Raw genomic sequence first — 24,498 nt, 5'->3', positions numbered from 1 at the left:
AATTTACTCTATGTACAGCTTAATAAATATTTAAGAAATTTATAAAGTAAATATTATTATAAAATATAAAAAAAAAAATAAAAAATTTACAAAAATATATGTATATATATTTTACATTTTATTATTAATTGCCTATATATAACAATAAAATTCTAGCATATATAACTTATTTTCTACATATATGTAGCCATCTCATGTCGTACAACTAGTCAAACATTCCCAACAAATTATAAAATTCTGAGTAAATCGAAAAGTTTGCTACATTTCTTTGGTATTGGAAATCCAATCACCTGGCCGCCGCCTACGCTGAAACTCTATAAATCGAGACAATTGCTGTCAGTCCCATTGATTTATGACGACATAAAACCTGTGAGACACTAACACACGCAATAGGCATTAGCCAGCATAGCCAGGGGAATTAGAAGCTTGGCCGGGCAGTTGCTGGCGTTAAAGTGTGAAAACTCATTAAATGCACACAAATTGTTTATAGACCCGACGTGGGGAGCTGCTGCAACACCAACGCACAACGCACAACAGCAACAGCAATAGCAAGAGGGGAGACATACAGATTCCATAGAAATTCCCTCTCCAATTCGAACTCGAGCTCGAATGCTCAAGCAGCATTCATCATTCAAATGGGCAGACAGCAGTCCAGACAAATGTCTGGCCAATGAGTCGGTAGTCGCGGGCTGGGAGTGAAGTGGAGCTAGGCCCTGCTCAGTGGGTTAAGTTAGATGTTTTGTGCAAGTCATGCGTGGGTGGGGTGGGGGGTTGGAAAACTCACTCAAATTCAGGCGTTGCATTCAATTTACTACAGACAATTGATTGTTTTCCCTATTGTATTTAATTTTTTTTTTGTTTTTTGTTTTTTTTTTACTCCATTTTTTGTTGTTGCCGCAAGCAACAAAATCAACACAAATTGGAAGCGATTATCAATATGTCTGCGCTGTCAGCTGACTGGCATATATACATAGACATATATATGAATACGTATGTGTGTGTGTGGTTATTTGTGCATGTGTGCGTGTTGGGTTGGGCACTTGAAGCCGCGAACGCGCGAAAAGCTAACAAAAAACGCAAAAGGGCCAGACAAACAAACAGCACAAAACAAAGCAGTCAACAACAACAACAACAACAACAGCAATTGTTGACTGATAAATGGGCAGCCAAAAACAGCAAAGTGGGAAAAAAATGAAATAAAAATAGAAAAAAAAGCTGAGGGTGGCCACAGCATGGGCCAACGGGGGCGTGTAGGTTACTAGGCATCTCTCTGGGGCACACTTCGATGTTGTTATTGCAGCAATTGTTGTCTTTACACTTCTTTCCACATGGAGCATAATCGATTTCTCCAAAGGCTTTGCTATACACACTTCATTTTTTATGTAGGTCATTAAGATGGCGATATGAAGCAGATATATAGATTTATGTTGCATAAAATAAATAATAATAATGATAAAAAGAAATAAAAGTTTATTTCACCTAAACCTTGACAGCTATAGCTATAAAAAGATTAAATGTTTCTTGGAGCAGCTGCTCAATTAATCTAGATATACATGTATATAAAATCAACTGTATAAGCACTTAATTATTTCACATTATTTAAGTTACTCTAACTTTCCATTTGGATAGAGTATTTGCTGCTGCAGCATCTTGTAGTTAATGTTTTCTACTTAATTTTAGCGTCGGCTTCAGCTCCAGCTCCAGCTGCTGCGTTGTGTTTGTTGTTGCTGCACGCACGCCCCAATGCAATTTAGAGAAATGTTGAGGGTGTTCCGTTGTCGGGCAGGCATGTGGCACAGTAGCAGTAGTCGTAGGTGCTCGTGAAGTCTGCCGTAAACGATGCCCCAGCAGAGCTCAACAATGTAAACAAAATGTATCGTAAAATAAATAGTTTTCAAAACCATTAAAAGAAACGGGTACGGCGTGTGGGCGTAGGGGGGGGGAGGAGTCGGTGTCAGTGGAAAGTGGGATGCGAGCAGGAACAAAAGCAGGCCAAGAACAACAACCGACAGAAAGAAACAAAAACAAATGAAATTTTTGGAAGCCGTGATGCTGTGATGAGAGTCTTTGGTCTTTAGAACCAGGCGCGAAGTTTGTGGCATTAAGTTTTCAACATGCTCAGCAAATTGTTTAATGGCCGTGCGCAGCCCTTTTGCTGCTGGCCCCCATGGGGGCACCTACATACGTAGGAACACGAGCACGAAATGCCAGAAATGAATTCAGATTCAACAATTTTTGTTTTTGTCTGTGCAAGCAAATTGAAAACTGGCAAACTGAAATAACTCGACATGAAACTTAAGAGACATGTGTTATTAGCCAGAAAATGGATGAGCAAAGAGTGAGCCAGAGGGCAATAGAGACAGAGGCAGAGACAGAGAGAGAGGGTGAGAGAGTGAGATAGAGAGCTGCCTGGCAGTCCGTAAATATTTGATGTAAATTGAAAAGTGCATGCCACATACATAAGTTTGCTGGCAACCTTGCGGCAGATGGGCATGTATAAATAAATTCATGTACAGAAACATAAATGTGTAACATTTATATAAGATATATATAGATAAGCGACACAAATAGACGGCGATGTACGACAAGCAAATCAGCAGCAACAAACAAGCAAATAAAACAGACGAACAAACGAACGAATGTTGCAAAAGTTTAGTTAAAATGCGCCCAGGCTGTGGGGGTCACGTGGTCACAATTGAGAAGGAAATTAAACAAGTTTGCCTAACGAAGAAAGCAAAGTTTTTGCGCGCCTTAAAGTATGCAGCAAACAAACAGCAGACGCGGGAACAAAACAACGACAACAACAAAAATCGAAAGGAAACCAACAACAACTTTTGTCTAAGCGACATTGCAAGCAGTAGCAGGAGTCGCAGAAGTCGCAGGAGCAGCAGCAGCTCAAGGAGGCAAGGCATTGTTATGCCCCACAGCTGAAGCACGTTGCGGTGCCGTCTGTCTCGCTCTGTCGCTCTCTCTCCCTCCCTCTCTCCCTCCCCCTCTCTCTCTCTCTGTCCAGGCAAAAGTTTTTGAATCAATTTAAGTTCTGACATTTTAATGATAAATTTGTAACAGAGGCAAAAAACAAGGCCAAGAATGCGCCCAGACTTCGCAGTTGTTATTGTTGTTGCTGTTGCTATTGCAGTTGTTGTTGTTGGCCTGTCTAACAGCTTTCAGTTACAATTTTGCCTGTTTTCTTTCTAACTGCGGCTGCTTACATTGTATTCTGTTGCGGCTAAGTTGCCAAGAAGAAAAATGCTCTTTGTGAATTATTGCAAGGCTATTCGTGAAGTGGTTTCTGATGCCAGCTGCTGTTGCAAAACTTTCACCCACATAAGTGAAATGGATGGCAACAGAAATGATCTACATTTCACTCTAGACTCTGTGCAGTTTCCAAGTACTAAATGAATTAGAGATACACTCTATATGTATTCGCAATGATAGTAAACAAATTCCAGGATTTCATTGGAATGAAGTCGGTGCAGAAGAACCAAATACCTTGTCAAGCTACAGTTTCCTTCCCTAGGCTAGCGCCACATTTCCCTTCACTGTTTGCAGAGACAACGACAACGACAACGAGCGCTTGGCAAATATTGTTGCTCTTCTAAAACCTCATTATTGACTCATTTGGTTGCGGCCATAAAGCGCCGGAAAGTATGTTGTCATTATTTGGTTGGCAACCACAGCCATTTGCAATTAAAGTAAGCCGCATATGCAGTTAATGGCTAAGTCTACACACACACACACACACACGCACACAGATGTAAACATGGAGATATACACGCCCCAAAATTTCGGAATGTGTGTCTATATAGACTGTTGCGGCTTCGCTTTATTTGCAGGTTTATCAGCATTTTGTTTACATTACATTTCGAGACGCCAACGAAATGAATTGACAACTGTCAACAACTAAATAGATAGCATAGACTGACTGCTGTGCATTGCCATTGGGGCGGGCTAAGACTTGTGGATAACGGTGCGTGTAATCAATTAATTTTCGTAGAGAACTAATGCGGAAATTTATGCAGGCAGAGCTCACAATGGTTGGCTATTGAATACTCTTATTAAGTCTCAGTAGATTGGAGCTGAGTTCTTGTGAGAGATGAAGTAATGGTTATGCATGCTGTATATAATAAATGCATTATATGTATAAATACCTCTTCTCTCTCTCTCTCTCTCTCTCTCTCTCTCTCTCACTCTTCTCCCATAAGCACGAGAATAACTATTGCGTATTTTATTCTTTACGCTCTGTTCGCGAAATCAATCGAATATATAGCCTTCGGTTCTTTTCGTTTTTGATTTCTGTTGAGAGCTGAGAGTTGACCTATTCGTGTTACGCTCTTTTTACGAACATCGTTTAGGGAGCAATACGATTGACGATCGCCCAATGAGACGTAGTGTAAGTGAGCAATGAGGGAGCTCAAGAAGGTAATGAAAACCATCCTCACATGCACACACTCAATTCATCGACAACGCTCGCATATATACCAATACATTTGCAAGCGCTCGGGGAAGATCTAGAGCGGAAAACGTTTTCGGCCGATCGCGAACGAACTCGTTGAAGAACCGACACAATTGTTCGATCTCTGAATTTTTTCTCAGAGTATCAGTAAAAGACAATATTTGCACACATCGATAAACGGTCTATTCTTATTTGTAAGAGGGAGTAGCAACATCCTATAATGCGCTTATATCAATATATCTCTCTGTCTTCACTCTCACCAATTTACCTTTACTGTGATTGCATATGTATGTGTATACGCTCTACACTGCTTATATGGAAAATAGATAACTTCTGTTCTGTCAAGTTCTCTCAAGCTAAGTTTACCGTAGCTTTCGATAAGTCGAGTCCAAAGCAAACAACTTGAAATAGTTGCAGTGCCCTCATAGCATACAAAACTAGTTTTATTTGTTTACTATTTATACGAAATAATTATTTATTTAATGTGGTTTCCATTTAACTTTTACAGATAAGACGACCCAGTCAATGCCTGATAGTGCAGCAACTGAAAGTGGGTCTCACATATGACTGATAATGGCAGTCAACGCTGCCAGCAGCAACAACAACGGCAACAGCAGCAGCAACAACCACAACAACAACATCAAACACAAGAGGAAGCTCAGCAGCCACAATGGCAAAACAAAATGAATATTTAAAAATTTGGAAACATATCAAATGGCGAATTGAAAAGTGAAAATTTCAAGACAAAATCAAGAGAACATTTCCAGAATTTTATAAATAATTCGAAAAGCCAGCGACTTAACAGTAAAATTAAACGAAATTAGCGAAAGTGCCATAGATAAAAAATAAAGAAAAGAAAACGCGAGTGTTAACAAATCGAGTTTATATAGAAATATAGTTATAGAACGTATTATCCCGCTTACGAATTACACATATCCCAAAAGCAACGCTGCCAATTAGAGAGCAATCTATACATATATATCTTAGATATATATAATAGAGACAGATAGAGAGAGAGAGAGAGGAGAGACAACTTGTAGTCAACACCACCGAGCGGAAGTCCAACAACAATATGACAATATCAGCAGCAGCAGCAGCAGCAGCACGAACAGCAACACCAACAACAACTAGAGCAACAACTGCAACAACAAACACGACAAGCAACATTGCAAATCGCCTGCCTGGCAAATCGCTGAAATATGAAAAACTCATTAAACAGCCGCAAATGCAGTCGGGCACGACAAGCGTGACCGGCACACAAACGGATGTGGATGCGGATGGGGACGCGGATACGGATGCGGACGCGGATGCATTCGTCGATTGCGGCCATCTTAATAAGCATTTCGGCAATGGCCATGCCACGCCATCTGACCTCTACCGGCACCCCAGCCACGAGCACATCACAGATCGAAGCATGCTCCTGCCGCCAGAGCCAACGGCTAACGGTTTTCTGCCCGGCAGCGGCATTGTCACGTACAAGGCCAAAACGAATGGCTTCAGCTATGACTTTAACTCTACCTCATCAGCGAGCATTGGCAGTGTGAATGGTGGTGGTGGCGCTGTTGGTAGTGGTGGTGGTGGTGCTGGTGGTGCTAGCTCCGCCATTTCAAGTTCGCTTTGCCATTGTTGTAATTTAATTGCACGCCGTTGCAACCGCATCAACGTGCGACGCTGCATCCTGGCCCTGTTTGGCATCACCGCGGTCAGCATTTTATACTACACGCACTACGTGGGCACCGACATGTTCGACGGGTGAGTAGCCACAGCTAGAGAACTAGAACGAACTATCTTGGATGGGAGCTGTGGGTCTGAATGAAATTTCATGATTGTATTTCATTTTAGCAGAGGGAATTCTTTTCAATGCAGTTGATTAACAGGTGCTCGCTCTCCCTCTCTCTGTGTGGAGAGTGGAGCATTTCAAGTTCATTGTATTTCTATTTATTTTCAGTTCATTCCATTCATTGCCGCATTGTTGCAGTGGCACAATGAGGCACAGAGAAAGCGCAAAACAAATTCAAGAATTATTCATGCAAATATTGTTTGCGAATGCAATGCTGAAACAAAGGTGCTTTAAAATGCATCTTAAGCCTGCTCTAATATATATATATATCATTTGTATTGTTCCAATTTTGCTTGCCAACAAATAAGGCATAGTACAAAAAGAAGAAGAAGCAGAGCAAAGTGACTGCTATTCCAATTAAGATAGCTGAAACAATTCTAGATTTTGTTGTTACAGTTGCAGAAATATCTCTGCGCTTCTCATTTTGACTAGCTCGACTGCAAGTGAGTTATATTTATGTTATGATGGCAATAAAGAAAAGCTTTTCATAGTTTATTTTCTTTTATTTCCATCAATGTTTGTTCAGACACCCAATATTTCAAGCAGCTGAAATTGTTTACATTCAGCTTAGACTTATTCAAAACGTCTCTGTTTGCCAGCGAGTGCCAACAATTTGTAGTATTAGCTGGGTCAATCACGAACAATCTGACTGCAGCCCTCTCGGCGCTTCTCACACCGCTCAGTTGCTTATTTGTCGAGTGGAGCTTTCAAAGTGTTTCACGTGTGTTTTTGTGCTTTGGCTAGATAAAAGTTCTTAAGGTTTTCAGCTACCCTTGCGTGTTTTATTCTCAGCACTGTTAAAACTTTTAACTAGTTGTTTTTCCCCATTTTGTTGCTTCGTAGAATCATCAACGATTTTTATGTGACTTGTTTTCAAAGTTTGACCCCACCCAACCACTCTACACTCCACACTCGACATGCGACTTGAGCTTACACCTTTGGTTAGCTCAGTACGCGCAGAACTTGCTTAAAGTTCGAGCCATTTGCCGTCACGTATTTATTTGGGGATGTTGTAAGAAAATACTCGTATATCCCATAAATTTAAAACGGTAAAAAGACTGTGTGGAAAAGGCAGCGCTTCGTTTGTTTATTTTCTCGCACTGGATTTCGCTTTTCTTTGTGGCCTGGCACTTATTTTGTATTTTAATTTGTGGAAATTTTTCGCACAGCTGGGCGTGGGCGTGGGCGTGGCAGTTCGCCGTTAGCTACTTTAGCGCGCAATTATGGTTAACAAACATTTTATGGCTAGAGGAAAGAATGGCAGCCCCGCAGCTCTTGACTAACAGCAAAGTGCAACACGCCTGCAGTTGCACAACAAACAACGGACAAAGTTTTGATTACTTTCATCAGTAGCAGGAGTAGCACCAGCAGCAGCAGGAGTAGCAGCAGCAGCAGTAGCAGCTACTGCAGGTGCATCGAAGTCCTTGACTTGGTTTTTACTAAAATATTTTTGCATTGCTAACTCTGCGTTGCTTGATTCAGAAACTTATTTATTTCGCCCAAAGCCAAAGTTGATTATTAAATATTTACTTGGCTAGTGCACTTTAAATTTAATTTACGATCTTAGCTGTGGCAAAGTTCATTAGTCATTCAGGCGTATGTGTGAGTGAGGGAGAAAGAGACGACCAAGCTAAGCAACAGCTGCACAAAGACTCTGGCAATTAGAGCGAGAGGCTTCAGGCTGCAAGGATTGCCTGAGCTTGTGCTACTTGTGCATCAAATCTGGTAAATTTTAATAAATTCAAATGCTTTTGAGTCTCTGTGTGTGTGTGTGCGTGCGTGAGTGTGCCTTGTGCGTATATCCTGTATGTCCTGTTTCGTGTCCATGTCCATGTGCATGTCCATGCGTCCGTTACGTGCAAAAAGCGGAAACATGCGATGTGGCAGCCGCTGCCAATGCTCCCCCGTTTGCCACCCACCTGTCCCGCTGTGTGGTTGGCCCCGGCGACAGGCAGCCGCCAGTTACTGATGTGCGTGTTTGTTTATGCTGTCTGTCATTATTTGCGCACACACATAAGCACATACAGACACACATCTACACTCATGTATTTGCATATGCAGCAAGTACATTGTTTTTGTTGCTGTTGCAGCTGTCGCTGTAGGTGCAAAATGCATTTTGCCAAAATGCAAACCTACGTGATTTGCATGCAGTCATAACACCAACACACACACACACACACACACAGTCGCCTGACATGCTGCAATAATTGATTTGTAATGCTAAACATGCAAATCACACGACAAAAATGTCAAAATCGTTACGATTTATCCCACTTGCAATAGATGAAATGTCAGCAGAGCTGCAATTTTTTATAAAAATTCCCAATTTTACATGCATGAAAAGCAGAAGATATGTCATAGATCAAGAAATGTCATTCAATGCGCATATAAAAAGAATTTTAAATTTAAGCTTTATGGAAATTGCAAAATAAAACTAGAAAAATAGTTGAAATTGAACTATAAATTCTTTTGAAATGATTATTTATGGCGATTTGCTTATAGTAGAAGTTATTTTTGGCTCGCCTTTGGAAAACTTTGCCAACAATTTATGGCCCATTCCGGGCAAGCTGTTTTTCATAGAAATTTCTTTAATATATATTGGCAAACACATTTCCTTTTGTTTTGTCGCCTGTTCGCTGTTGGGCATTTAATCAGATGGCTTGGTTATATATAAAGTTGAATGCATTATTTGCTTTGCGTGTTAAGTGCGATAAATAGAATTTGATGTTCGAGCCTGGCAGCGTGTAAATGAAGCTTCAAGGGGGCGTGTCACAGAGCTTTAAACATTACCTAACTGCAACACTAAATGCGCGTCTGCCTCCTGATAATAAACACATAAATCAAACACTGCCAGTTTGGTGAGTTCTGCAAATATTTAACACGACAGCAGAGCGTATGTGTGTGTGTGTGTGTGTGTGTGTGTGTACAACATGACGTATACGTCATGGAAATCACATTGCGTGCATTAATTGACTAAACATTTAAATTGAAAATGCGATTATAAATGACAATTGCGGCAGAGCGGTTGTATATGTGTGTGTGGGTGTGTTTGTTTCTCTGTGTATGTATACTGAAAAAGTAATTACATATGCCAGGTGCAGTCACTAGCAACAACAGCAGCAGCTACAGCTACTGCACCCATTAGCCATCGCTTGCAGATGACTTTCATTAAACCAGAGTCGAAGTGCTGGTTCAGTGGTTCAGCCGCGTGTCAACTGTCGGCGAAATGCAATAAATAATTACGTTTATTTGCCTTAAATGCAATTGCTGCCAACAAACAAACAAGGAGAGGCAGGTTGCCATGGCGTTCGCTGTGTCCTTTTGCTTTAGCCGTTTTTGCATATCCGTGCCTGGCCGACGCCATTTTTGTCCAGAGCCCAGAGAAGCTTACAGTTCATTTGGCCAACTGTGCGGTGGTTCGCTGGCAGCGCACCACCGTACTACCGAGCCAACGAGCCAACCAACTTGCCAACGGCCGCTGCTGGCATTTTCCCACTCATTTCCTGCTGCAATCGAATTGAACTTGGCTTGCTTGATTTATTTAATTAACTTTTTTCACTTTTTCGTTCACTGGCGAATGCCAATAAAATTGGCAGTGTCTGCACCGCAAATGCTCGCTCATTGTTGTTGTTGTTGGCTCGTTTGGGTGCTTTTTCAATTGCTCGCACTGTGCCGGCTTTTCTTTCTGATTTCCATTGTGTTTAAGTGGCTGCAGTTTTTCTTTTATCCAACAGAGCGAAGAGAGAGCGAGAGAGAGGGAGGGGATATAGTAAAAAAGAGTGAGAGCTTACCATATTGAAGTGAAATTTATGCGATTGAGCAGTGCCTTACTATATTATTGGCATTCATCTTATTCCACATTTAAATGGCAAAAGTACATGGTACATAATATCCATTTTTGATTTCACTCAGCCATCTATATAAATATATATATGTACATATATCTGAAAAATTAGTAAGCATATTTCAAATAATCTCTTGACATCATCCCTTGCTCAGCATCATTTGTTATCCAGCTTGAAGCGTAACGCTTATTGAAACGTCGCCTCTCTTTGCGCTTCTCAATTTATACAAATGTCCGCTTTGTCTTTTGGCATTCCTTTTCGCACAGTTTTGCATTTGCTGCCACGCTGCCTTTTGCTCCTTGTATATTTTAGTAATTTTTTTTCTCATACTACAGATGTGGGCGTGGAGGTGTGGAAGAGCGTGCGCTGTGATAGCTTTGCCGCACACATCCATATCCTTGCGCTAGTTTCCCCCTTTTTATTATGCCACGTTATCCCAGCTGCATTACGTATGCGCTCTGTTGGCCGCGTCGCACTTTGCGGCTGCTGCATTTGCTACTTTGCAAATTTATTACAAATTTTTACATACGATTTATTGTTTGAGCGTGCCGCCCTTTCTCGCTGGAATGCAATGGAGATGGCTGCTGGCTGCTGGGCGGTTTTCTATTATGCCCGAGGCGTGGCTATGGCTCTGGCTGTGGCCTTTAAGCTGCCCACATAAAAAATGTTGCTGAATTGCGGCTCCCCATGGGATGTGTGCGTGTGTGGGTGTGTGTGAGTTTATGTGCTCAAGCAATTCAATAAAAGCTGCCCGCCTGGTGTCTTCGAATTGACTAATAAGCTTTGGCCACGCTGATTGCTGCCGCGTGTTAATGCTGCAGCTGGACGGCGACTACGTTGACAGTGCAACATTTGCGTGTCGCTGGCAGTGCTGCCAAGTTTGTTGCACGCCCGCATAAATAACACGTCGCAAATGCATCAACTGACTTTTTGTTGCCTAATTTATGCAACACGAAAGACGAAACTTGCTCCACATTCAGCAACCACCAAACTTTGCTCCTCCTGCTGCTGCACACGGCCAAAACATTGAAACGGAAACGGAAATTTTGTGCTGTGCACAAATAAATCAGCGAACAGCGTCTGAAAACAGGCCAGGTTGAGCTGACTCTGTTTTGGCCGCTTTGCCTCGCTGGCTGGCTGGCTGCCTGGATGAATGGCTCGCCTGCTGGCATGCCACGCAAATGTTGCACGAAATGCAAACAAGGCAGTGCAACAAGAATTTCTTCAACATCATCATCATCATCATAGTCGTCGTCATGCACCAAAGAGCCCACAGCCAAAAGGCGCTTAAAAAGGAAAAGCTTCAGTTTAAATATAAATATTTTTTTCCTTTCCACTTTCTCGTTGCATATGGATTGCACTGCTATAGTTAAATTGAATCGAATGAATGAAATACCATATCTGCAGTTAAGTAGATATATATTATATTCAGCCGAGCTTTAAATGCAAGCTCTCACTCATAACGAGCTTAAAATGCACATTGAAGCTAGTCCAGCAGAAATGCAGAAACTTTACGCTTTAAAGCAGCTGAAAGCTTATTACGCCAGTTATTAGGAGCTTAAATGTAGTAAATGCAGTTGGAGCCATTCAGCTAAACATTTGTAATGCTGCCAAACAGTTTAAGCTGTTCAACTATTTATCTAGCATTTGATTTCGTCCAAAATGATGAAGTACACAAAGTTCATGCAAGCACAAAAGACACTTTACATGCTCAATGGTAAACTTTATTATATCAGACATTTTATAAAGTCAAATTCTCCCTGGGGCAGTTGCCAAATGTTATGCTTGATTTATAGTTTCGCAAATGTATCTGATGTTGCTGCTCAATTGCGCTAGGTAAGATTACAGGGTATTTGAAAAGAAAACTTTCTCGCACTCTGACATTTTTGGGGGGCGGCTCTAAAAATATACATACACAAATACATTTGTGTGTGTGTGTGTGTGTGTGCTTGAGCGTGTGTATTTGCTATCTAAATATTTTGTTTTGCCAGAGCCAAAGTTTTGTCTAGCTCGGCAGTTGAGGTCCTGCATTGGGGCCAGACTGCTTGTTGGCCGGTTCGTTTTGTCCTTCCACATGCTAAAAGTATTTACATTTTTCATTGCTCCAACTGGAAGGCAGGCACGCCTCTTCTGGCCGTAAAAGGATGCTTGGCCAAAAGCCTTTGCATGCCATTTGGGGCTTGGCCTAATAGGGTTTTTTTCCTCCTTTTTTGTTAATTTTTGGGGATTTTGCACGAAATGGACTCAAAGACTTCTAACACATGTTGCCGCTTTGACTAAGCGGAGTCCGTTGCGAAATTGTTGCAGCCAGCTCGCCGGATATGTGAAAATTGCATAAGACTCCCATATAATAAAATGCTTTGCCAAATGGATTACCAATGTGTGTGAAAGAGAGAGAAGAGCAATAGCAAAGTTGTAACAGTTCAAAGGTGCAGCCCGAGTTGGAGTCCGAGTTCGAGTTAGCTAGGAAATTATCAAAGGCCTACGAAGTTTTGTTGTCACACAAAACTCTAACCGAATTGCTAAGGTTGCAAATGAATCATTAAAGCCGAGCACAGAGAGAGCAAGCAGCAGGCTGTTTGCTTGCCTTTGAAGACAGCTCAGTTGGTTAATGAGCTCCATTGGGAGCTGCGGTGGGGAGCAATGCAAGTGAGGATATACTTATACACATACCCGACAGTGGCAAGAGCAAGGCGAAGGATTCTTTTGGCTTGTTGTATTGGCAGCAGCAGCTGCTATTGTTTCTTTGTCGCAGTTTGCATATTGCGCATACGTAACGTTGTCGCGGCTGCAGGAAACTTGCGGCACACATTATGTGTGCAACCAATTTCTTGTGCTTTTGCGGCTGTTTGCTTCGTGCTTTCGTTTTTCTTTGAGAAAATTTCTTTGTGTGTGCATCAAGCGAATGCATAAATACATATATAACATATACATACATATACATTAATAACTTGAACAATGTTCTCTCCCTCTCTTTTTGTTGCAGTCTCATCCAGCGCGATACACATCCGGCGCCCATTATCAACTGCCGCATGATTAACTCGGCGGGCAAGCACATACGTGACGCCTCGCCAGCGCCCGATCATCGTTCGGAGGCACGTCTGCGCATCGATCCCAAGGTGCTGGTGTTTGTGGAGACAACGTACTCGGGCCTGGGTCGTGACATTGCCGAGCTCTTGGTGTACAATCGGATCAAGTAAGTGCCATCAAAGAGGAACGATAGACAATTAGCTCCAGCAAATTTGCATAATTGCAAAAGGCAACGATGCAATTATTACGCCAAAAGTAACTGCAAACGGAAGTGGCAGCGTAACCGACACCAGAAATGAATTGTGAATTGCTCAGCTCGAGTGCCAAGTGGCAGGAGGCAGGACACAGGAGACGGTAGGCAGGATGCCAGCGAGCTGTGCAGCCCAAGCTGGCATCTATCTCAGCTGCCTGCAGCTCTAGTGGCTGGCACATCTTTCGTTCTTTTGGCTATTGTCAATGTTGACCCAATTTGGGCAGCTGGCCATAAAAAGGCAGGTTATGAAATTAATGCCTCAGCCCCCTCTCGACAACTGCCTCTGGCCACGCCCTGCTGCCGGAGTGGTGGAGCAAGCAAAGCGTTCGAGTTTAATTGGCAACTTATGCTTTTGTGGTCGAGTGGGCTACGCCTGCAGCTTCCCAGTCAAGCGGAAGCCACGAGCGTCATGTCTGTCTCTCTGCTTTTCTCTTTCTCTCTCTCTCTCTATCACTCATTCTCTTTCTGTTTCACATCCCCAGCTCTGCACCTGTGCCATGTCGCACCGCTTAGTCAGCATTTTGGATGCCAGATACTCTTGCCGAAGCGACTCACTTGCATTTCTTGGGGCTCCAGTTCAGCTCAGCTCAGTTGAGCTCAGCTCGACTCTCATTATATTTCTCTATTACTTAAACATTTTGCATTGTGCAATCTGTTTTTGGCAGCAGCTGGAGTAAGGCAAAGCTTTAACTATTTTGTAATCCCATTGTTCGGAGCATGTAAGCTTCGCTTTTTACTATTATTCCAATTACGGGCGGACGAGTGCCTCCATCCGGCTTCTGCTACTGCTTCGGCTGCTGCTGTTGTTGTTGCTTTTGCCTGACAGGCAGCAAAAGTAATTCTTTAGTCGAGGCATGCTTTGTGTATCCTGCTGTCCGCAATGACCGCAGGTTGCAACCTCCTGCGAAACCGCAATTATAAAACCAGCTGGATAGCTGGATAGCTGAATGACTGGATGGCCGCATGGAAGGTCTGTGTGTGTGGAGTGGGGCTGCCATGACGTGGCCATAGCAACTTTTCAATAACATTTTATTTCATTTTAATTTTATTTTCTTTTCTTATTTTCCTTCCGCTCCTTTTTTTTTTTTTTGCCTCCATTTTCATTTTCACACTTTCCACTTGAGCATGGGCAAATTAAGGGCATGTGTGCAAATTGCGGTTATAGGGCACTAGAGAAGCTAAAAGCTGCCACGCTGACCTCAGTGTGAGGGCGGAAAAGTCACAAGTCAAAAGGCTAAAAAATATTTCAATTTTCTGCTGGCTTTTGTTGATATGCCTCGCCACCTCTCTCCCTTTCTTTCTCTCTCTCTCTCTCTCTCTCTCTCTCTCTCTCTCTTACTCTGTCTCACTCACTCTGATTTGCCTTGGCTTGCTTTGTGTTATATAATTAAATTTTCGTCGTTATGCCAAACTAGCTTCAAGAATGCCTCTGCTGCTGTCAGGCAAAGTGCTTCAACTCTAATGAGATTTCAAGTACAAATAGCAAGAGTCAAGCCAAAGCTCATACAGTCACTCGCAGCGTCGCTGCCCTCGCCCCGCCCTCGGCCCTCTCCTGCCTCCTTCTTCGCGTACTGTCGGTCTGTCTGTCAGCTATTGTCTACGCGCTGCAGCCGAATATGCAACAACGATTCTGGCTGCTTCAAAAGCTAATCAGTGTGTGCTTATATGTGTTTCGTTTCTCTTTGAGTGTGTGTGTGTGTGTGTATGCATGTGTATATGTAGCTTGTTGTGCGCTTATCAATGACTTCATTAGAGCTCTTGACATCAGGCAGCCCAGCCCAGCATTCGCCTGGGTTTGCCTGGAAAACTTTGCCAAAGCAAGCAACAAATTTCATTAACATTACCATCTCATTACAGTTGATGAGTACTATGTGTGTGGGCGTATATCTATCCATCTGTGTGTGTGAGGGAGTGTGTGTGTGTGTGCTAGTTTCAAGTGCCAGCAGCATCATATGTATGACGAAGCCCAGCAACAATGCGGCCGTATAAATTTCTTGCCACGCGCATTCGTGTCCAGGCAACTGGATTGCCATATTTTATGCGCGCCTGCAACAGAGTCTATATGTGTGCGTGTGTGTGAGTGTGTTGCAGGTGCTGCGCTGCACTGCATCTACTTAATTATCAATTATTTATGTGCGCGCGAGCAAATTGCGCCCAAGTTGCCACTCAATTAGCCATGAAAAATTCACTCGCTGACTTTGTAGTGTATGTGTGTGTGTGTGTATGTGACGCATGCTGTCACACACACACACACACACATACTGAATAGCTCTCTCACATATTAAGAGCTGACTGCCTCCTGTCCGGTTAATTGCTGCAACTTTTGGCCCATGCCACAGACATTCGCCTATGTCATACTCGACTGCCTGACGCTTTGTGCGCCTCTCTCTCTCTCTCTATCTCTCAGCCTTTTCCTCTCTCTCTTCTTCGCGGCCCTTGCCAACTGTTCCAATTAGCTGTAGCCAAAAACCTGACGTTGGCCCAATTGATTGATTGCCAAGTCTTGCCTGGTTGCCTGGCTGCCTGCCTGCTTGCCTGTGCTCCTCTCTCTTCTCGCCCCTCTCCTTTCTTCTCTCTTTGCTGCTCCCCAATTTTGTGCTTGAGCAGCGCAGACAAATGGCATCGCCCCGCAGTCGAACGGCTGCCAGCCCCAAAAAGTATGCAAAACTTTTGGAAAGTTTTAACGCCCGTAAGGCCGGCCCATCCAATTGGGTTTACGCATCGGCCTTTAAGTGGCCCAACAGAATTAACACGCCAAGCTGCCTGGCTGCTTCTGGCCTCTAATGCGCCGTGAAATTCTAATGGAATTTCCAAGGTAATTACACCAGCTAAAAAAAGTGAATGGCCGCATAGAGAAAAAGGGCGGCATCGTTGTGCGTTTATTAAATTGCCATTTGCCACGCCCACATTGGCATGCCGCACGCTGGCTCAGCATTATTCCGGGTAATAGCTACTTAACCTTATTTTCAATTTTTGATTTGGCTTTGTGCACGCTGCTAATAAAATCAGTCACTGAGCCGGCGTAACAGCTGGAGCCAAGTCAGCCGGCAGCAGCAGGAACAGCAGCAGGAGTAGAATCAGGAGCAGGAGCAGGAGCCGTAGCAGAGCCAAGTTAGCACACGGAAGTCATCAGCAGCCTTGTTATCATAGGGCTGCCATGCAAACCAAAAACCCACCCACTCGCCCACCCTCATGCGCTCATATGTGTGCTCCCGTATAAAATAGCGTGCTTTGTGGCCCTCCAAAAGGACCTGCACACATCCTACCCAGCCCAAGCCAGCCCCATGGTTGGTTTCGTTTGGCGCTGATTGCGCCACTGGGAGCCCCGAACTTTACAAAACGCGAAATGCCAAATGGCGCAGCAGCAGCAGGAGCAGGGGCAGCAGCAGGAGCGGCGGGAGCAGCAGCCAACCAAGAACAACAACAAAAGCAACAAGAGCCGCCGCTTCGCTGACGTCAATTTACAGACACATGGCAAACGCCATAAACAGCCACCACAATTGGAAGCTTGCCATGGTGGCAACAACAACAACAACAACAACAGCAGCAGCAGCAGCAGCTACAACAAGCAAAGCGAAGCGAAGCTAACCACCTCTGCCCGTCTCACAAATACCGTCCCACTCCATCTGGCTGGCAGCTGCCACAGCTCCTTGGCTCGTCATAATCACACCCTTTTGCGCCAATGTTTACTTTAATAATGTCGCGGAAAATTTTTATTTTCAATTTTTCACAAGTCAATGGAGTTAACCTGCCACATTTTATGGCACAGTGGCGCAAATCGGCCCACCGCGTGCACACAAATTGCTGTTGGCCTGCTGTCTAGCAGTCTAGCAGTTCATGCATGCATAAACATGCTCAATTTCCATAAACACAATTGTGACACTTTCTATGCACATATATGAGTATGTGCCCCACTGTGGCACAGCCTGGCAGCCTGGCAACGACAATGTAGCAGCAGGTCGACCCTCTAGTAAATATGACTATACAATATAGTCCATGTCCACAAGAGTGTGTGAGTGTGTGTGTGCTGTTGTGTGTGCTACGTATAAATAAAAAATATTTTGCTCTAGTGTTCGGTACGTGGCTGCTGTCGCAGCTATTCTCAGATTGCAGCCTCATCCTTGATGCCTTCTCCTGCTCCTCGTCCTGCTCCTCCTTCGTTGACTGTGACAAGTTGGCTTGGCTGACTTTTGTGCGTTGTTGCCAACGTCGACGTCGTCGCAGCCGCCGCCGCTTGTTGTTATTTTTCAACAAATTGGTTAATTTATTGAATTACTCAAGCAGCAGGACGCCTACCGTCTACCGCCTACCGCCCACCGCCCACCTAGCCTCAGTCCCTCCACCCGCCAGCACATCGAAACTGTGCCTCTTAGCTCTTGCTGCCGCTCCATGTGATTATATTGGCCTAAGCATGTGGCGCTGAGGGAGACGCAAAGTCGCGAAGTCGCGAACCTCGGGATGCCACAATGTCAGGACGTTGCCTTTGCGTGTCCTGGCCGAACTGCACGACTGCCTGACTAGCTGACTTGGTTTGGGGCTTTTTTTCTTTCCTAACCCATTTTCTTTTCTTTTCTTATATTTTTTTCTGCCGTTCACTTAAGTAGTTTCGCCGCGTATAATAATTTTTCTAGTTTAAACTCATTTATTGCCCACGACTGGCTGGGCTGAGCTGAGCTGGTCTGAGCTGAGCTGAGCTGAGCTGCGGAGCTCTCGCTTGCCTCCACGCTTCGGCTGTGTCGCGTGAAGGCGTCGAGGCGTCGCCCCAGCCAACCATTGGCCCTATAATGGCCATTTGTTGTATAATTTTCACATTGTTTAGTGTCCTGGGCAAGAGTAACTGTAGCCCAGCCCGTGGGGATGGCTTTTATTTATGATATATAGATTGGCCGTAAAGTTGGCTAAGCAACTTCAGCTGGAAATGACTCCCAGCACGTAGCCATATAGCTGGCTTAATAATAAGTGGCAACTTCTTTGCCATGTTAATGGCCAAAAATGGCTTAATTCGGGCTACGAGCCATGCCTGCAAATTGAGCCAGAAAAGGTGCAAATGCCCTCCCACCGCCGACTAATAAGCAACATTTTAGCCATTGATATTCGAAGTGCTGTTTCAGTTATTTATATGCCAGCAGCAGGCGGCAGGTAGCACAAATATGTTAATCTACTCATTTAGTACTCCTCTGCAGTTCGTAAACATTACCTAATTACTACAACTAATTACAATTGACGCGCATTTTAATGCACAGCTGAAATGTTCTAATTAGAATTTTGGCAGTACAAGCTTACAATAGATTAAACACGGCCTAATGGAAATGAGCTAATAGGAAGTGGCTGAGAGCATTAAATGCAATCATCGAATTTATTAACAGGCAATTAAATGAGGCTGCGATTAGACCTACTTTGTTTTATTATAATATTATTTAATGTTTACCATTTGTTAAATATTTTTATTTCAAATATATTATTTTATATCAAAGCTAAAATATATTTGCCGAATTTTTCTTGATGTCTGCAAATAAATGCCTTTTACTCACACTCTGACAAAAAGCTCAGAGAGCAACCGATAGCTTCGGTTCATCAACGAAGTCGTTCGCGATCGGCCGAAACCCTTTTCCGCTCTAGATCTGCCCTGACCGTTTGTATATGTATTGGTATATATGCGAGCGTTGTCGATTGAGTGTGCATGTGAGTGTGTGCATGTGAGCATCGCGTGCATTGCTTACTTGAGCTCCCTCTTTGCTCACTTACACTACGTCTCATTGGGCGATCGTCAATCGTATTGCTGCCTAAACGATGTTCGTGAAAAGAGCGTAACACGAATAGGTCAACTCGCAGATCTCAAGAGAAATAAAAAACGAAAAGAACCGAAGGTTCTTGCTCACAGAGCGACTGAGTGTCGGTCGAGCGTAAATAATGAGAAAATTGTTAAATACTATAAGTGTCAGCTGTGTTTATTATTCATTATTCACTATGAAATATATATTACATTTTAAAAATTTATCGTTTTATTGCATATTATCTATTGTTCTTTATTTGCAATTTATTATTTACTACTCATTATTTATTCGCAATTCTCATAATTATCATAGAAATGAGTAATTGAGCTGCCTGTCTGAATGTTTATTGAATAAAGTTACGATACGCTAATCCAAGGCTTAACACTGATAGCCTGATGACATTTAATATATATTAAATAATATACATGTATATCTGTTATGCGAGTTTAATATTTAACAACTATAGCCATCGATATATAGAACAAAAGTTCATAAAATTTCATATTTGAACAGTTTATTGACTAAATGAATCAATGAACAATGTTGTATTAAATATGAAATGTATTGATTTCAATTGTTTTTCAGCTATTTGCATACGCAATGAACATGTATATAAAACAAGCAACGTTATGGTCGAGTTTAACCGACTGCATAATATGCACTGCAATTGAAATTGTTGCTTTAAAGCTAGTTTTTAGGCATATTTATAAATAATTCATATTCTGTTTAGACAAAAGCGTAAATTTCATATTGACAAAATCAATATACGGCTTTCGTTTCGCAACCGACTATAAAAAGTAACCAACCTATAGTCTCACTGTTATATATCAAATATATTGATTTCCCTCACAGTGCCCCAGGCGTTAGGCCTACACTCTCGCTTGCACAAACACACACACACACAGACTCACACACATAGCATTCATCGAGGTTAAACTGGCGCCTCAAAATGTGGTTAGTTATTTGCAACACGTGTTGCCTGGCACAGTGGCACAGTGTGCTGTCAATTAGAAAAGTTGCCTTAAATATGCCCATAGCAGAGGCAAAAATTTCGCCACCTAATTGCGACATTTCTCGCAGCTAATCATGCTGAACTTTTTGGCCAATAACAAAGTTTCATCTGCTGCTTCTTCTTCTGATGTTGCCACATTTGTTGCCAAGCAGCGTGCACCTGTTTATGCCACAAAGATCAAGGATATCAGCGAAGGGCTATGCTCGACGACATTGTGTCAGCCAAACTAAATATTGTGGATTTTTCGATTAGCGCGAAACGTTCTCTATCTCAAGCCCTGCAGCTTAATTTCCTGACGCAAATATCAACACGACGGCAAGCCAAAGAAGATGCCAAACAAGCTGAAGCCTGGCCCCAAAGCGCTCTAATGAAATTACAAGCTGAAAAGAGATGTAAAGACAGAGAAAGGCGGGCAGGGAGGGTTGGGGATTGAAATAGGTGTAGGGCGAGCGAGAGTGGGAGGTGGTTGGCTGGCTGGCTGGCTGGTTGTATGGCTGGTTGGCTTAGTTGTGGTTGTGTGCGGGACACTCGGCTGACTAGAAAGTGTAAGCCAAAGTGGCAGTGGAAAGTCAAGTAAAACTAAGCTCATTTAATGCGCTGCATAAGCGAGCGAACGAGCGACTAGACGCCGCAGCAGGGCAAGCGACATTCAAGCACCTACAACGGGAAATAACTGCAGCAGCAGCAACAACAACTGCGACAACAACAGCAGCAACTGCGACAAGCAACTACAGCGCACAACAAACAAGCAGCTCATGACGGCATTTGCAGTTTTACGTGCATCCTGAGGATAATTTAACGCCTCGTACAAATGCAAACAAATGAGCGTAAGCTGCATACACACACACACACAGACAGACACAGACAGATAGCACACAGCACTCACACACACATATGAGCTTAAAAAAAAAAAAAAACATTTATTTACTTGCAAGTAATACCCGTTAATGGGTTTTTAAAACAAATCCGCTGCGGGCCTGTAAATGAAACGCGTCGCTACCCAGGCGTCAGCCTTACCCTGCCCGAGCAGCGAGCACTCAGCTGCGTTTATCTCGTCTGGCAATTAAATTTCAAATATTAACACAAGCTTGTATAAGAGCAAAGGCAACAAAACACTCGGCAAAAAACAGAAAAAAAGAACCGAAAGAAAATAGAGTGAGCGAGAGGAAGAGAGAGAGAGAGAGAGAGTAAAAGTGAAAGTGAAAGTAAGTGGGCGATAGAATGGCATGTGCCATTACATAGTTAATTAAACAAACATTTTGCGCTGATAAAACGTTTTAATTAATGCGAGTCGTGCGAGGCAAACGAGAAGCCGTTTAAAGTGCCAACACCTTCAAAGTATGCTATGAAAATGTTTTAAATACACTTCCATTCGCTCTTGGGCCACGTTGACATTGTCATGGAGTAGGCAACATTTCCGTGGCAGTTGCAGTTAATCGAGTTTACTTTATCAAGCATTATGCCACACTTAAGCAAGCTTTGCGATTTGCAAGTCATTTATCTTTCTAGACCCTGCCTAGACAGCTGCTGCCTGTTCACTTAACAACGAGCAGTACAAATTTGCAACAGGCTTTTTCTTCCTCTTTTCAAAGCAATTAATCTTCAATGTTTGTCAAGCCTTTCTCCAATTGACTCGAGCCGGAGCTACTTGTTAATTTGCTCTTAAATTAAAAGTCTTGTATTTGAGTTTGGGAAATTTCTTGATTGATTTGACTTTTGGATGTTTTTTTTTTTTTTTTAGAATTATTTTTGTGAATTTATTATAAAATTCGTTTTTTGTTAAGCTTCATTTATTTATTTATAAATATAAAAGAATTTAAAAATTAATTTCAATTATTGATATAATTATATATAAAATATAATATATATTATAAGTAAAATATAATTAGTTCAATTTTTAACAACAAAAACCAACACAAAAAAAAAATCCTTTAAAGTATTTTTCTTTATATATTTAGTTAATTTATTAATTTAATTTATTTATAAATTCAAACTCTTTTATGTTTTTAACTTAAAATATGCCCTATAATTTAATGTCAAATTTTAAACGATAAAAGTAACATTTATTAAGTTTTCAAATGCTTTTCCCTTTTCAATTTTTAAACTAAGCCGCAACGCTCTAAGTGAAGCTCTTTATACTCGACTATAGTAATTAACCTTTTATGCATGCCATTTCAGAACGGCAAGAGCTGGAGCTTAAATGAAAAATAGACTGACAATTTTGATTGCAATATAAATCGGGTCAGCTCTAGTGTATTTCCCATTGGGTCTATCTGAACCTTGACTCGCTTCAGTTAACATTTCATTATTTCTCTGTGGGGCCCGGCTTCGACTGCTCAGCGTGCGATTTTTCAATATCCCGTTGGACAAACGCCCATTTGGAATGGTGTCCGGCGGGCTCTGAGTGTGTGTGTGTGTGTGTATGTGTGGACAGAAGGACGACAGGGGGACGTAGTTCGAGGTTTACCCTTCTACCCATGTGACACAGATGGTCTCGTGTTGACGCGACATAAAATATGCAATGCATGCAGTATGTCAGCGCGGCTCGCATTTTTCATTCAGCCATAACCCGCAAACTCCTGTGCAGGGTCCTTTTTTTGGGGTGCTTGTGTGTTTGTGTGTGTGTGTGTGTGTGTGTGGGCCAAAAGTCATGCCCTTTCTTATATATGCTGTTTTTTTTCGGGCTGTATTTTCGCCTGGTCTACCCCCATTTTACTTTTTTCCCGTGTTGTCAAACTCATTGCATGAAAAAACTATCAATAATGCGCCACGCCCACAGCGCCCACAATGGCATATACATATAGATGAGCATAAAATGTTTTGCCTTATGACTTTTTATGCAGCTCGTGCCACCTGCAAATATTTTAATATGCTTCGCCGACTGCTCGCTGGGCAACGAAAAAACCGAATACGTTTTTTTTTTTTTTTTCGAAAGGGGTTTTTTTACCAATAAAAAAAAACAGGAAAGTTTACCATGTGGGTGCCTCCTCCTGCTGGCTGGCAACCAACCGACATTTGATGTTTTTCCGTTTCACTGGGATTTTACGTGGCTTCGCTCACATTTCACACAAAGTAGCCAAGTTTTGTAAGCTGTTCAGTTTTTGGCGGTTTTCGGTTGGTGCTATTATTGTTTAGCTTTAAAGCCCCAACTAAATGGCCCCGACATGAGGCCTGTGGCATATGTGCAAATGTGCTTTATAGCTGCTGCAGCAGCCACACATACATATGTGCTCAGGTAAGCAGATATCATGGCCGCACGGCGGCGTACTACGCATACAGCTATTCAATCAATTGGAATTTCCATTTCACTGAAAATATTTGAATATTTACGCACAATGCGAGCGGGGTTGCCTGGGGCTCGCATCGAGGGTTTGAATTGAGATTTGGGATTGGTTTTAAATTGTGGCTTTCAGTTTGAGGGGATGTTTGCGGATCAGCAGCATGAACCAGACCTGGTGGTTTTACCCCGTTTGCAAGTGACAGAGTGAGAAACAGACAGACAGATGGACAGAAAGAGAGAGAGAGAGAGAGTGAGAGAGAGAGAGAGAGAGAGAGAGACGGGGAACGGGCGTACATGTTCAACTACAGGTGGATAAATAATAACATTGCAAATTCATTTTATTTATATGTTTTTGCAGAGTATTTGCCCAAAATGTGCAATGCAATTATTGTTGAGGTTTTTTCCATTCAATGCAAATATGCAAATGAATTAAAGCAAGTGGGCACAGTGTAAACGCGATAGTGATGGACGTGCAGTTAGCCTGGCTTAAACGTGCTCGATGACAGCAAAAAATATGCGAGCGCGTTAAATAGAGGGCTTAAATATTGCGCTATATGAGCATATAAATATGCGTAAGGTCTAGGATTTTTATGTACAATAGGCTAAGATAATAGCAGATAGAATGAAGGCATAAAATATAAGATATTATAATTAAAATATAATAATAATAAATAATAAATAAATAAAAATATGTAAAATATAATATATATATTATAAAATATGAAATACAAAAATTTTAAATATAAAATATAATATATAAAATATACAATATGAACAATGAAATATACAAAATATAAAATATAAATATAAAACAAAATATAAATCAAAACAAAAAGTAAAAAAAAAAAGAATATATAAAACACAAGACATATCATATTATAATATATTTTATTAGTTTAAACTAGATCATATCCAACTTGTCAATGTCCTTATTTATGTCAACTTCAATATACCCACACCATGACAACAACAGGGTATGCGCATGTTTTGTGTGCGAGTAAAATATTT

General features: G+C 42.1%; 1 protein-coding gene across 1 annotated transcript in view; it reads left to right on the top strand.

Moving 5' to 3' along the window:
- Positions 1-24,498, top strand: part of sfl (N-deacetylase and N-sulfotransferase sfl) — a 56,053-nt gene that overhangs the window by 24,259 nt on the left and 7,296 nt on the right. The window contains exons 2-3 of the mRNA XM_018008385.2: positions 4,965-6,208; positions 13,128-13,337. Coding sequence (XP_017863874.2) covers positions 5,529-6,208; positions 13,128-13,337 — 890 coding nt within the window. The 5' untranslated portion in view covers positions 4,965-5,528. The remainder of the gene's footprint in view (positions 1-4,964; positions 6,209-13,127; positions 13,338-24,498) is intronic.

The sequence above is a fragment of the Drosophila arizonae genome, chromosome 4 (assembly GCF_054131065.1).
Source record: "Drosophila arizonae isolate 15081-1271.41 chromosome 4, UAZ_ARI_1.0, whole genome shotgun sequence".
Classification (NCBI taxonomy): domain Eukaryota; kingdom Metazoa; phylum Arthropoda; class Insecta; order Diptera; family Drosophilidae; genus Drosophila; species Drosophila arizonae.
This window is presented reverse-complemented; position numbering and strand designations above follow the sequence as displayed.